This window comes from Talpa occidentalis, unplaced genomic scaffold (genome assembly GCF_014898055.3).
Source record: "Talpa occidentalis isolate TD23 unplaced genomic scaffold, MPIMG_talOcc4v2.1 talOcc4.10, whole genome shotgun sequence".
Classification (NCBI taxonomy): domain Eukaryota; kingdom Metazoa; phylum Chordata; class Mammalia; order Eulipotyphla; family Talpidae; genus Talpa; species Talpa occidentalis.
The window spans coordinates 98,548,247-98,563,803 of NW_023600993.1; the positions used below are offsets into that span (position 1 = coordinate 98,548,247).

Genomic DNA, 15,557 nt, shown 5'->3' on the forward strand with positions numbered 1-15,557 from the left:
TACTTCTGACAGCCAAGGAGGCAGAGGTAATGAATAGCAAGGTATTCATGCTGAGTGTGGGGGACCACTGCATCAGCCACAGATGAGGAAGATGCAGAGATACCAGAAATCCTGCAACCCAAGGCTATTCCCCTGAGCAGCACTGACAACCCCCATGCAGCAGCTGTCCCAGACAGACAGCTCCCAAGACGTGCCTGGGATGTTTCTCAAGTTTTGGATCAAGATGATGTCTGGAAATTGGGGGTTTTCACAATAGGCGCCTCCTTTGGGATCTGGTATTGTCGCCATCTTGTTGAGAATGCCCAAGAAGCCAGAGGTCATGACCCCCTATGCCTCAGCTTCTGTCTTTGCCCAACCATGGAAACAACTGGCACCCGGGGATGGCATCTCCACATTCATTCAGTGAGTAACTGGGGGACCACCTACTGAGCACCAGGCACCATCCTGGGCTCTGGGGAAGGCCTTTCCGGGGAGGGGACATCAGAGCAACAGAGGCCTGACAAGATTACAGAGTGAGCCTCAGGACATCTAAGATAATGATATTCCAGACAGAGGGGATAGCAGACGCAAAGGTCCTGGGGCAGGAACCTATTTGTTGTGTTTAAGGAACAGCAGGGAAGTGAGTGTGAGAGGAGCAGCAGGGAGGAGGGAGAGAGGAGGAGAAGGCAGAGGAAACATGGACTAGATCATGTAGTGCCTTGTAGGTGGCAATGGTGAGGAATTTGGATTTTATCCTGGGTGACCCAGTAGCTGCAGGGAAGAGTGATGTGAGCCAACTTGGGTTTCACAGCTGAGTCAAGAACAGTCTGTGGAGGACAGGAGCAGAGGCAGGCAGAGCCACCGGGAGCTGCGGCCAAGAGAAGGCAGAAGAGTAACTGTGAAGGGCTGGACTCTGGATAGATCCTGATGGTAGAGCCAACCGGGCTTCCTAATAGACTGGAAGTGGGGTGAGCCAACAATAACCCCAAGACTTGGCCTGAGCAACCAGGAAGATGGAGGGGCCAGCTATGGGGGAGTGAGGTAGGGTGGGTATGGGGTAGCCAGGCATTTGGCTTGGGACATGCAGGTGGGAGATCCCTGCTGGATCCACGCGGAGCAGCTGAGGGGGCAAGAGAGCAGGCCTGGCGCTGAGGGGAGAGGGCCCGGTTGCACACCACAGGCACAGTCCGGGGTTAAAGCCATGGGGACGTCACAGAAACCTGCACATGGATGTTCCCAGCAGCATTCGTCACAGCGGCCAGAAAGTGGCAGCCACCGAAGGTGAGTGAGAACAGGATGTGGTCCAGCCCCTCCACAGACTACACAGGCTTCAGGAGCAAGGCTGCGTCGGGCCACAGTGCAGGTGAGCCTTGAAGACCCCGTGTTAAACAAGGGAAGCAGACACAGAGGCGGCCTGGCTTGCAAGCCCCTCGATCTGAAATGTCCAGACAGGCCAGATCCACAGAGACAGGAAGCGGATGAGGGGCTGCCAGGGGGAGGCGGCAGAAGGGAAGTGACTGCCCATGGGCCCGGAGTTCCTTGGGGGGATGAAAATGTTCTAAAATGACTGTGGTGATGGTTGCACAACCTGTGAATAGACTAATAAAAAAAAAGAGTCATCAAGTGATGAGGCCACATGGGGAGCAAGTCTAGACAGAAAGGAGGCCCAAGGACAGAGCCGTGGACGCACCTAATGCTGGAGGTCTGGAAGTGGAGGGGCCCGCAGAGGAGGCAAAGGCGACAGGAGGGGGTGGGCTGGAGTAGTAGCTGCCCCCTTTGGTCAGACCTGCGCCTCTAGCTTGGCCCCTGCCCCGCTCCCCGGGGGCCCAGTCCCAGGCTGGCAGCTCCAAAGGGCAGGGCCTGGGCCTGGGTCTTTTGCTCACTTACTGGTCAGCCAGTGCCCCCATGAGATCTGTCCATCACCAGGAAACTCTCAGACAGTCGGTCTCCCCTGGGGCACCTGCCACTGGAGCCCTCGGGGCATCCCCCCAAACCTGAATCATTTCCCTGGAAACATCAACGGAAAACTCAACAAAGCTTAAAAATGCCAACTGTCGAGCCCAGTCCCGAGCTCAGGCTGAAATAGAATGTTCCGGCTATTCTTAGGCAATGTTCAACTTCAGCTTTTCGGGGACTGTTCCCAAAGAGGCTTTCATTCTTGCCATTTCCTTCTTTCCGCCCGCACCTCGACCCCAGCTCCTACTCAATTCAGAGTTCAGCTCTACCAAGGGACGCAGAGGGCCCATGACATCTGCAGGGCAGTCAGAACTGGAAGGGTCGAAGGGGAGGATGAGGGTTTGCCCTCAGCTGCCCCAAGTATCTGGGACTGGTTTTTAAAACCCACTGGAAAATGTGACGGAAAGGAGGAACTCGGGCGGGGGGTGAAGGATGAAGTGTTCCCCCTCGGTCCCAGCTGCTGGCTGATGCAAACATTCCTGCTGTGGGTGCCCACGGCCGGGACACTGAGCAATTCTGTAGGGAGGTGGGGGTGAGGGGAAGCCAGGGGGGAGATGGCATGCCCCACAAAACCTAAGGTCCTGCTGGCTGGTACCCCAATGCTCTCTGAGCTTCCCACCCTCCCCGTAAACACAGCTGGAGACTGAGGGAACAGGCGAGTAAACAGCCATTTGGTCCGGAGAGCAAAGCCACAACCTGGCTCCACCATTGCTTCCCGTGGACAATTATTCCCCCACCAGTTGCCGGCCAGTTCTGTTGCTCTTTGCTCTCCCAGGAATCCAGAGCCCAAGAATTCCACCAGGCCCCAGGCTGAGTGGGATCACGAAAGCCTGGGCCTCACCTGGAGAACGTCCCTGTACCCACGGGGCGAGCCTCACTGAGTATTAAAATATGCAATGAAAAGTGCTATTCCTCGTGCCCACTGGCACCCCAGACATTTCCAAGAAACAGAAAACGAAGGGCTGACATCTAGGTGAGCCCCGGCTAGGTCCTGGCGCTGGAGCTGGTGGTTCCTCTAATGGGTCCAATATTGAAGGTTTTAAAACCCAGGAAATGAGGAGCAGACCAGGCACTCAGCCACAAAACACAAGGCCACTGACCACCCCAGACCCTCACTTCCCAGACACCCTACCACCTGGCAGCTTCATTACCCAAAGGGCTTCCCCACCGGCAGTGTGGCCTAATGCCTAGGGGAGGGACTCTGGAGTCAGGCTCTCCAGGTTTCATCACAGCTCCTCCTGCTTGCGTAGTGTATGGTCTTCAGCAGGCCACTCCCTTTCTCTGTGCCTCAGCTGCCTCATCTCAAAAACGAGGCTAATCACTTGCCTAAGGTTCGGTGAGAATCACGTAAATAAGTGCTCAATCATCGTAACAACCCCATCAGGACTATGAATACATATTCTGTAGTACAGGTGAGAAACTGAGGCACAAGGAAGCAGCCGGCCCAGGGCAGGACGCTGGTAAGTGTCAGCACAGCAGCTCAAGCCCAGGCGGCCTGTGGCGGTGGCGGCTGGCTCTACCCCAGGGACCGGCAAACTTTTTCTGAAAGGGCCTGATAGCTGGCCACATCCGGTCTCTGTCACATATTCTTCTTTGTTTGTTTTTACAGTTTGCTTTTGTTTTGTTTTTCCAACCCTTTAGAAAACGTAAACACTGTTCTTTGCTCGCTCACGGATTGTACAAAAACAGGCCCTGGGTCAGATCTGCCTCTCCCGTCACAGCTCCGCCAACCCCTGCCCTAAACCACTGCAGTATTCTACCTCCTCAGCGCCGGCGACGAATTCAAGTTTGGAAGACACATCACGAAGGTCAAATGCAGCGGACCTGCAGGGCCCATTCAGCGCACAGGCTACCTAACAAGCCCCGCCTGCCGCTCCTTCCACACCAAGGCGCAGCACTGACTGCCACGGTATTTCCAGCATCTGCCCTGGATGTAAGCAGCTGCAAAAGCTGCAGAAGGTCCTTCTGAGACCCCTGGGAGGAAAAGCAGCAGCAGGCCAGCGGAAGCAGGGGACAGTCACGTCCACTGCCCATGGCTACTCGCCAAAAAGCCTGTGTTCACAGGCAGAGTGGATGCCCAGGGTCTGGTCCAGCTCAAAGGCTCAGATGCCACCCACCTCGCCAGCAGTCAAGTTCAAGAATTCCCTCGCACCCTTTCCCTCTCCTCTCAACTCCCGCTCTTCACGGAACAGGATGTGTGTGGCCCTAGTGGGCAGGTGCATGAATGAGGCACCACCAGCCAAATGAATCCAGCAGCAAGCACACCAGGGGCCAGACACGGGCCCTCCAGGCGGAGCAGGGCCGGCTCAGGCCGACAGCCGTCACCTCTGAGGGACCCAGCGCTGAGAACAGCAGATGGTGGCAGAGCCACGCCAGCTGGGGATCTGCCCAGAAGTCAACTCTAAAGCTGAAATTCAAGGTGCTCAGGCCCCTGATTCTCTCTAGGCAGCAAATCGTCCCCTGGTGGCCATGACCAAGGCCAGCCAAGGTAGATGGTTACAGTTTGCCCTCCCTGCTTCTGGGCGGCTCCATAAATGGCCCAGATTCCTGCAAAGGAGGAGTCCATCTATCCCCCTCATAGAGTTTTTGGGGTGTGGGACCCAGAGATTGGTTGGAGGCTGGAGCACATGACACAAATCTAGGCCAGAGTTCACTTGCTCCCTGATGGGTTGAGGGGTAGAGCACCTGACTGTGATCCCACTCAGAGTGCAACACTGCTGCACACTCTCACTGCCATGTCTCGGCCAATCAGAGCTCAGCACTGCCCTGGTCATAATGCTTAGGGTGAAAGGCCAGTCTAGGGCTATGGGAGAAAGATAAATGGCACAAAGGCTTCATGTTACTGGTTCCAGTTACAGCTCCTGACTTGGGTCCAGACCACATTCTCCTGGCCAGACTGAGTGACTCTCAGCACTCTGTCAGAGCCACTAGCAGAGATGTTCACTCTTTCCCAGCGCCCTTGAACTCAAGAGGATGTGAGGCGGGAGTAACTGTGATCACCTGCTGTCACACTGGAAAGAAAGCAGAAGAGTTGAAAGCAAAATTGAACTGGGAGAAAGAGGCGGATCCTAGAGCATGCAGTCCAAAGCCGAGCCTGCCCGATGTCCCAGCTACCTGCACTACCAGATTTTTGTGATGAAGCCCATCAGAGCTGGGTTTTCTGTCACCTCAAAGACAGGAAAGGAGTCAGGCGAAGGGCTCACCTTGAGGAGGAGGGGGTATTTGCAGATCCTCTGAATCGGAGACAGCAGGTAGCCTTCCAAAGGGATGTCGGTGGTCTTCCGGCCTCCCAGAAGCATGCAGCTCTGCAAAGGGACAGGAAAACCTTCATGAAAACTCAGCAAGTACGGCAAAGGGATCTGTCTACCCCCAAGCAACCCAGGGAAACATTCCAGAGGCAGCCACAGACTCTGAAAGCAACAGCCAGAGAGATAGGCTATGACTGTTCTGCCACCCAGCACAAAGGCTGCAGCAGGGCGGTAACTGATGGCCTGTGGACCAAATACTGCTACTCCCCACTTTGGCAATTAGTTTTACCAGCCACTCACATCCATTTGTTTACATGTGGCTACTTCCAAGCTATCATGGCAGAGCTGAGGGGTGACCATAGAGTCACAAAACCTAAAATATTTACTATCTGACCTTTTACAGAACAGCTTGCCAAATCCTGATCCACAAACATGCTCTCAGAGACAGGAACATGGACATTCAAGAGCGTCTTGTTTAGAATAGCAAAAACGGGAAGCAAATTAAATACCCCGCCCACAGAAAAATATGTTTGTAGTAGATTTATAATAATGGCACACTAAGGATACCTAAAGCTATGCCAGACAACATGGATGAACTTCAAATCACACTCTTGAGCAAAAAAAGAGAAACAGAAGAATGTGTACATTATGAACCTACTTATATAAAGCTTTTAAAGACACCCAGAACCAAACCAGGCCTTATTTATGGAGAACACATATGTTGTAAAATACAAAGACATGCATGGGGCAGAAATGTATCAAATTCTAGTGGGGGTACCTCTGTGGGGAGAGGGTAACCGGATTTGGAAAGTGAACTTTGAATCCTCAACCTCTACAGAAAATTTTATTTCTTTACCTAGAAGGTGGGTACACGATCATCATCACACAAATCTCTATCTGGACTTGCAGGCTGAAAACCAATCTCAGTCAGAATCAAAAACATCACCCGCGGGCCACACCACTCCTGGCCTCACTATGGTTTCAGGGTCCACCTGCACCTGCCCATCCAGCACGTCCTTCATGCCAGTTCCCTTTCCTGTGCTCATTCTGTGCCCCCACCCTACCTAAGTGCTTTTTCTTCCCCCCAAAATAACAATTATACCATCATCATCATCCATCGCTGATGCTGACCAAGACCTAAGATGTGCCAGGCAGACCAGACCCCCAAGGGCTCATTCTCCCTGTGGACTGAAAACCATCATTACTCTCACTTCTCAGTTCAGGCTGGAGAGATTCAGTGTTTTCCCCCGAAGGTCACCCCAGAACAAGTGAGCCACAGAAGTGGCACCTAGCCCCAGGCAGGCTGATTAAGAGTTTGGTCTTGGAAGTATAAGGCCAGGCTGCCTTTACTCAAAGTTGGTTCAGCCACACCACCTCCAGGAAGCCTTCCCCAACCACTTTCAACACCCAAGACTCCCTCCTGGCACTCCCATTAGTTCATATGACTTTGCATCATTTATAGGTACTGCCCTCTCCTTTGGAGCCCTTTTGGAGGCCAGGGGATCCTTTTTAGGATGCCAGGAACCATGAGTTACATGTCTGTGGTATGCCAGTGTGTCCTCCACAGACCTGGCATGAATGCATGAATGAGCAAATGAATGCTACCAGCCTTCAAGGGATCTCAGCCTTCCTCAACACCACGGCAGTAGACTGCAAAAGAAACAGGATGCGAGGGGAAAAGAATCCCCATACTAGCATTTATTCATTCCTTCACTCGTTCACTCATTCTATAAACATACTTGCAAGCTTATGTGCACTGGGCACAATTCTAAGTACTCGGGGGACAGCCCAACAAAGCAGACAAATTCCCTGCTTATAATCCAATGAAAGCAAGAGCTCACCATGCACTGGGCCCTGTGCCTCATGCCTCTCCTATAAGTCAAGTTCATCTTCAAGTCCGAGAACAAACAGGGACCATTGTCTCCCATTCCAGGTGGGAAACTGGCACAGAAAGATGCCAGGACTGGCCCAAATCTCAGAGATCCATCCACTGCCTCTCAGGGATCTCAAAAGGCTTTCTCCTTGCAGAAGCAGAATCCTGGCGACCCCGGGGTGCTGCTCTGGCAGGAGCTGCATGGCTCTTGTCCCCGTGTCGACCCCTGGCACAGACGGGGGATCAGGGCTGTGGCAGCTGGGAGATGCCAGGCCCCACACTGCTCACACTCGGGTCTTTGTCCTCCGAGCCAGCGCTTGCCACAAGCTGCCCTGGTGATGTCAGCTCCGGGCAGAGAGAGGGAGCCTAGGGGCGGGGAGTGCTTCCCAGAAGCCCCCAGGGCTTGGCAAGAGAAGGGTCTTCTCTTTGCTGGGAATCAAGGAGTTTCCCCAAATCTATCATAGCCACCACCTACGCTTCTCCCCTAACATGGCGGATTGTTCTTCTACTTTCTTTTCACTGAAAACGCAGACACACACAGAGCTACCATTCACTGTTCTGTAGGATTACACTGCAGTCACTATGGGAAGAACTTTTGAGAATTCGCTCTTTAAACCTCCTAACTCACAGGCATGAGAGGTGTCGACCTCATCATCTTCCCAGCCTCCTGGCTACCGCGAGGCCCCGGGTCTTCCTTTCCACTCACGTGTTCCCTGGCTGATCTCGCCCACCCCGACCACTGTGCCACCATCTTCATGCAGAGAGGGCTGGGGTTTCTAGCTCCAGCCTGGCCCTTCCCTTCCCTGAACTCCACACACAGTCTGGTTCCATGCCCACCCCGCACCTGGCGGTCCAGCAGGCCTCGTAAACCTCACACGTCAAAATGGAGTTTCTGTATCTATCTCTGAGACCTGCTCCTACCCCAGCCTTCCCCCCGCGCCCCACCCCCCGTGGGAAAGTGCAAGTCCATTCTCCCAGTTGTTTGGGCCCCAAACGCTGGAGTCATCTGTGACAACACAAGTTCATTTATACCCCAAAGCCAACCCTAGGGCAAACCCTCCAGCTGCACTCTCAAACCCCAGCTCAAACCCTGCCATCCCTCCCCATCGCCACCCTCAGCCACCATCATCTCCTGCCTGGTCTGCTGCGCTGGCCCTGTCCAGGGCTGCTCAGTGTCCCCGCAGATGCCACCCTTAAAGAAGAGAAGTCAAGAGATTTGAAGGAGGTGGAGCAAGGGACCCCTGAAGCCATCAGAGCTGGAAAAGGAAAGGCAGGACCTTTCCCCAGAGCCTCTGGGGAGCAGGGTCCTGCTGCTTCCTTGACTGCAGGCTTGTGGCCCCAGAACTGCGAGAACCAACTGTTGTCTGAAACCTCCCCAACCCCCAGTTTGCAGCATGTTTCTGAACTGTAGGAACTAGCACTGGCCCCATCCTGGTCTCCCTGCTTCTCACACAGCCCAGGGGAGCTTTTGAAAATGCAGATTAGTTCAAGTTGTTGGCTGCTCCAAATGCTCCCGTGGCTTCCCACCCCACTCAGACTAACACTGCAATGCTGAAAGGAACCACATGCTCCAACATGGAGGAACCGACAGGCAGCGTGTGGCACAGGAGACGCCAGACATGGAAGCCTCTCATATGGTTCCATCATGTAAAGTTCCAGAAGAGGCAAAAGGAATGTCTGGTAAGAGAAACTGGCATGAAGATTATCTCTGGATTTGCAGGGAGGTGACCAGCACAGGGCACAAGGGAACCTTCCGGAGAAATGGAATCATTCTAATTCTTGGTCACCTGGGTAGACACGTGCGTAAACACACGTCATGCTGGGCACATATGCTGGGCATCAATAAAGAAGCCTTTTCATAAATCGCGGGTCCTTCTCGTTGTCTAAATCCTTTTGTTTCCTTATCTGGACTCTCGATCTTTCTAATCGCATTTCCTTCCACTTTTCCTCTCTTGCTTTCCATTGCAGGCATCTGACCACCTGGATTTTTTTTTGTTTTGTTTTGTTTTATTGCGGTAGCAGTGGTTACCAGCACCATCTATGATGCAGAGATAGGGGACCCCACCTCTTGAGAGGCATGTCACCACACCACACCCCCTACCTCCTCCAGAGTCCATGCCCCCCTTATCCCGCATCCTCCCCCTCCCTCTCTGGTAGCCTTCATTCTACAGCCACACTTCCAGGGTTTGTTGTTAGTTTGGTTCTGCATGACCCTTTGTTATGTTTCTCTAATTCTCTATAGAAGCAACACCATAGAAGCAACACCATTTCTCCTTCTGGCTTATTTCACTTAGCATCCTCCCCTCTGGTTCTATTCACGTTGTTGTAAGGGGCAAGATTTCATCTTTTTTATAGCTGAGTAGTATTCCGTTGTGTATAGCACACATCTTCTGCATCCACTCCTCTCACTTTGGGCACTTAGGTAGTTTCCATAACTTGGCTATTGTAAATAGTGCTACAGTGAACATGGAGGGGGGGCATATATTCCTTCAAATGAATGCTTTTGCATTCTTCAGGTAACTAAATAGGAGTGGAATTGTTGGATCACCTGGTATTCTGATCCAACAAATATTTTTAAGATTTTGAGAAAGCTCCACATTGTTTTCCATAGGGCCGGACCAGTCTATATCCCCACCAACAATGTAGGGGGGTTCCTATTCTCCACCCTCACCAGCACCTGTTGTTTCTAGTCTTTTTGACACAGGTTATTGTCATAGGTGTGAGATGGCATCTCACTTGGTTTGGACTTCATGCTATTCCTAAAACAGACTCCTGCCTCAGGGCCTTTGCATTTACGGTCCCTCCAACCTGGAATGCCTTCCTCTCGGATACCTTTCGTTTCTCTCTCCTATTTTATCCAGCTCTCTGATGACAGGTCACCTAGGGCACAATTTTCCTAAAGACTGATTTAAAATAGCGGCCGCCACCCTCACTTCCTCAAAACATCCTGCCAGACTTCCTTTATGTCCTCCAGAAAAGCAATGCCACGTGACATGGCACTAAGTCTGCTGACGAGAAGGGCCTCCCCCAGGGAGAGAGGCTGCCTTGCCCTGGTGACTATTGTGGCCCCAGTACTTGATATGATCCCGACCACATGGAAGGTGCTCAATAAGAAGCTGCTGGATGAATGAATGAATAAATCATCCCCATTTTACAGACCAGAAGGCCAACGCACAGAAAGAGGAAGTCCCTGTCCCATTCTCAGCGAGGGCACTGTGTCACGAATGGAAAGCCAGATCCGATCTCTTCCCAGTGCCTCAACATCCCATAATAAACTCAAGACAGCTCTTCTGCAGGTGGCCAAAAGCTGGGAGATGGCAAGGAGGGAGACAGATGGCACGTGTGCTGGCGCCTCACACACCCCCCTCCCCTGCCCAACGGGGCCAGCCCAGCTGCTGCAAAGAAAATGGCAGTTTGGCCCACAGGCAGGCTGCAGGAGAGAAGGGGGGTACAGAGGGAAAAGCAGCCCTTCCCTTCTCACACCCTTGCAAATACCTTCCTGGCATCTTCGTTTAACGATACAGCTGTGCCAAGGAGATACCCCCAGAGATGGGGACCCTCCCCCAGGGGCCCAGAGCCCGGCCAGCAGGGACCATGGTGGCCGAAAGTCAGATGGCAGACGCTAACACGTGCGCTCTTGCACTAAACAACTTCATCTCTGCCTTTTGCCCAGACAATTTAATGAATGTAAGTGCAAGACTGGAAATATAACGCTGCAGATATCAGTGATGAGAAGCATCAGTTGCGAATGCTTAAGGCACTTGAGACAAAAGTGGAAATCAGTCAGCCAATCTGCCCTTCCTCAGATGCTCACTGGAAGGGGGCCAAGTAGCGTGGACTCGCTGCGAAGGAAGCAGACATTTTGAATCAAAATTCTGGAAATACTTTGTTGGAGATGGTACATTAGGGAGGAGCATAATTAAGAACTTCATAGTTTAGCTCTCCAGGCACAGTTCGCTCTCCTTTTGTGTGCTGAATTTTGCATGTGCTGTCGGGAAATGAAATGGGGGAGGGGCGTGCTGGTGGTCTGTGACTGAACAAACAGGGAATTTAAGGGTGAAAGGCCGGGATTGGATCCCATGAGATGTTCAATTACTTTTCAAGGACAGGTTTCGCTCACTATCTAAACGTAGAAAATTTCTGTTTGATATGATTTGGTAGGTTATTTTTTTGTGACTATGAATGCTATACCACCGATTTACACGGAACATTTTTTGAGCATTCCCAAACCCAAAAAATAACCAAGTGAATCATACCAAATAGGAATGTTCTACTTTTGGGTAGTGGGAGAATCCTATATGTACTCTTGGAAAGTCACTCACTGTTTTGGGGTCTTCAGAATCACCCATGGCAAAAGCAAACAGATTCTTCTTCCACAGCAACAGAATCTTCAGCTGGGCACATGGCCGCCCAGAAGAAAACCGTATTTCTCAGCCTCCCTTGGAGCTCAGTGTGGCCATGTGGCTAAGGTCTGACCAACAGGATGTGAGCAGAAGAGCTGGGTGCAGCTTTCTGTTGTGCCCTTCAAAGGAGAAGAGCAGCCCCTCCTCCCCACCCACCCTGCACCCCACTGCCAGCAGTGTGGAAGTGGTGAGAGGTTGTCTTAAACCATGTCAAAGTCTAAAACAAACCCAAGGGCCTTGGCCCCCAACACTGGGGCCCTTGTGCCAGCCCCAGGACTGACTACACCCATGTTGTTAACATGAGAGCAAAATAAATGTCTACTTTGTTTAAAGCACCGTTATTTGGGACATCAGCAAAGCAGGCAAATATCTTAAGTCATACCCAGCAGATAATGAGTGATAAGGCTCCAAGATCACAAATGAACCTATTTCATATACAAGGGAAGCTCTGTAATTTTAGGGAAGACCATTATGGATGTCTATAGCTTGACCTGACCAACGTCCATTCCCAACTTACTTCTACAAGTGCCCACCAACTGTCCTCGGGATGCAGCCCTGTGGTATGGGTGGGAGTTGAGCCCACCACCCAGCTCTAGAAGTGACCAATCAGAGCACCAGCCAATCCCTCTGTCTCCAGAAACTGGTCCGGAGATAAGGTAGTAAGCCAAATTGAGCCAATGATCATCTGACCCAGGATTCTTGCTTTTACCACTGGGAGAGAGGCGCTCTCTCTAACTGGAGTTGCTGGACTATGAGAGGTATAAGCATAAAGGCAGGAGCTCTCCAGGCCATGTTGCCCCAGCACTGAAGGGGGAGCCCAGCACTGGGAATAGAGCCAAAGCAGAGAAAAGCAGAGCCAAGAAACACACTCCTGATGACATCATTTATTTGAACACCCCGATTTTGCTATGCCTGAAGTCCCCTCAGATCTTAAAACTTCCCAGAAAAGTAAACCAGTAAATTTGTTTTCTTTTGGCTTACATCAATTTTAACTTGATTTTCTTACACTTATAATTAAGTAAGCCTAATAATGCAACCATTACTACTGCTGCTACCACTCTTATTAGGATCATTACTTCAGAACAGGAATTAACACACTTGACCAATCCAGTCCACTGCCTGTTTTTGTAAATAAAGTTTTACTGGAACACAGCCATGCTCATTCCTTTACATATTACTTATGGCTGCTTTCAAGCTACAACAGCCAAGTTCAATTCATGTGAAAGGGACTGTATGACACACAAAGGCAAAATATTCATTGTGCCCCTTTACAGAAAATGTCTGGTAGATTACCATGGATTACCCCTGCCTGAACACAGATGGGCAGCACAGGTGTAGCCAGAACCTCCCTTGTGCCCGGAGATTCGAAGCCTGTAGCAGTGAGGGCAGACTTACCAAAAGGAAGGCGCGCACAGTGGGGATCTTGTTCAGCTCCACCAGTAGCCGCAGAGCCTTCTCGTGATTGCTGCAATATTCCTCATACACACAGAACTTGTCCTTCTGCAAGACAAAGGCATAGGCTGTGACATCACAGCAGGAAAGCAGACTCTCTGAGGTGTGCCTCGGCTGGGCCAGGAGGCCCAAGGGAGGAAAGAACCACCCAGGCCCTGACACAGGTGAAGGGATTTTAGGTCAGGGGCTCCCATCTACTACGGGGCTCTTGGGCCTCCTCCTGCCCCAGTTCTGCACCCAGCAGCCTGAGGAACATTCCAGGAAGCAGGATGGCCTGAGGTCAAGTGCACAGACATAAGCCAAGAGGCCTGGCTTGTACCCTGGCTCTATATTTCCAGGTATAAACTTGGGTGCGTTAGTTGACTTTCCTTGTCTCGGCTTCCTCATCTGTAAGGGAGAGTGAATAACAGTCCCTAACTCATGGAGCTGCTATGAGGCGTACGTTAAAATACAATATTCAGCCTATCATAACTGCTCAATAAATATCCATCTTTCGTCTAAAAACAAAAGTTAGACTGTGTCACTCCCCTGCTTAAAATGCTCCAATGGTGTTCTATTTCCCTACCAACATCACTGTGATAGCCTTCGAGAGCCAGGTAATATGGCCCTGCCTTTCCCTGAACTCATCTCACTGGCCTTCCATCTGAAAACCTTGAATTTGCCATGCTTGTTCCTACCTCAGGGACTTTACTCATGCTGTCTGTTACCTGGAACACTCTTCCCCTTCCCGCCCCCTACTATCCTAGCTAAAGTAGCCACCAGGTGTTCTCTATCATCCATTCACCTGTTTTCATTTTCTTTATAGTGTTCTCACAATCTGGAATCACCCCAATTATTTGTTTATCTTCTGTTTCCAAGTTGGCAGTCAGTTCCCTGAAGGCAGTAATCATATCCGTCCTGTCCACTAAGGTATTCCCAGATCCTAACACAGTGCTGGCAACAGTGGGCCCCCCATGAATACATGTTCAAAGAATGAACTTTACATAGCTACTATGTGCATTGCCATACATACACACATACACACACACACACATCACTGAAAGTGAGCCAAGCAAGATGAAGTCACTGTAAAGGTAGCATACATTTTGAATACAAATTCTGGAAATATATCTATGTGTGTATGTATACTAGAAGAGTCTAGATAAGGCTCAGGAATTTGGGGAAACAAGCAGATCTCTCGTCACTGCCACATAGTAGTGGCCTTCTGATGTTCCTGAGTCCACAACTGGATTCTTTCCAGCCGAGAGGTCACCTGCGAGTCACCAGGTTCATAACTATCAAACAGGGTTTCCGGAACTAGAAGGGATAGGAGTCTTAGCAGGAAGCTTCTCCACTGAGCCTTCTCAGTTCCAAACGGCTCGCTGTCTCGTACCCTGCCAAACCCCAAACAAGGATGTCCTGGGTAAAGTCACTGGGGAGGAAGGGCTGTAGGGTCTCGACCCTGAGCTGGGCTGGGGGTGGGAGACAGGAGACACCAAGAAGCTAAGGAAGGAAGAGGTGGGTCTGCAAAGCAAGCAGCCCGTCCTGTTTCTAAACAAGCCCCCAGTATCCTGCAGATGCGTGGCTGCAGGAAAGAGGAAACCAAAGAGGAGGGAGAATGGGTTTCACAATCAGTAAGCACCCGAACTAACTCCAGCTCACTTAGGGGGTGCCATGTGCACCATCTGAGCAGCATCCTTGTCCTGAGCACAAAGTACCTGCACTCAGAGTCAAGGAATGTGTGCTGAACACTTAGTACATGGGGAACCTTCTTGGATGAGGGTCAGCTCATTCACTTCTGGATGCAATAACCTGACATGGTACTTACTGGATTGGACCCACTCATACATGGGAAGCCCAGAGCACAAGCCCAGGTCCTCACACCTAGTGAAGTGGCAGAGCCAGACTCCGTCTCTCTTAGCCCCTATGCTGATGTCCAGCTCAAAGTCACAGCATAGGATGGGGATGGGAGTGGGTGAAAAAAAAATACAGGGAACTTCGAGGGGCACCACAGACAATGACAACATGCACAGTGACTCTAGAATCTGTCCGCCAGGTTTAAAAACCCAGTTCCACACGCCCCAAGATGTGGGTGACCCTGGGCAAACCGCCTGTTCCCTTTGCTTCAGTCTCTTCATCTGTAAAATAGACCTAATAGCAGACCACCCATCTTCCTTGGGCTGCTGGAGGATTAATAAGCATATATGTAAAATGAGTAGAACAATGACCGGTGCATGTGAATGTGATATAATATTTCAAAATACTTCAAAAATATTAGCTATCAACACACATGAACCAATGGGGAAAAATACCAAAACAAACAATGTCACAGTACTCCAAAGAGTGCACACAATACACACACCAAGGACAAACACCCCTGATACATATTCCAAGGAACCAACAAACAACCTGAGGCATTACAACACACAAGCTACATGCTCCAAACAACATCACTAAAGTCAGTCACCAACTACAGTCTCCTCATTGCCTGCGGCCAATTGAGTCACACACATGCATGCACACACGAGCACACACACATAAACACACACACAGAGGCAGGGAGGGAGAACTGACCCCTAGCCTCCCCTACATTGCCCAAGCAGACCCTTTTCGTTTCCATTTATCTCCAATGAGCAGATAGGATCATTGAGGCAATAGAGATGGGTG

The 15,557-nt window shown here is 51.0% G+C and overlaps 1 protein-coding gene across 1 annotated transcript in view; it reads right to left on the minus strand.

Annotated features, from left to right (window-relative positions):
- Window positions 1-15,557, minus strand: part of PREX1 (phosphatidylinositol-3,4,5-trisphosphate dependent Rac exchange factor 1) — a 164,721-nt gene that overhangs the window by 75,090 nt on the left and 74,074 nt on the right. The window contains exons 4-5 of the mRNA XM_037499984.2: window positions 12,855-12,959; window positions 5,139-5,240 (exon numbers count right to left, since the gene is read on the minus strand). Coding sequence (XP_037355881.1) covers window positions 5,139-5,240; window positions 12,855-12,959 — 207 coding nt within the window. The remainder of the gene's footprint in view (window positions 1-5,138; window positions 5,241-12,854; window positions 12,960-15,557) is intronic.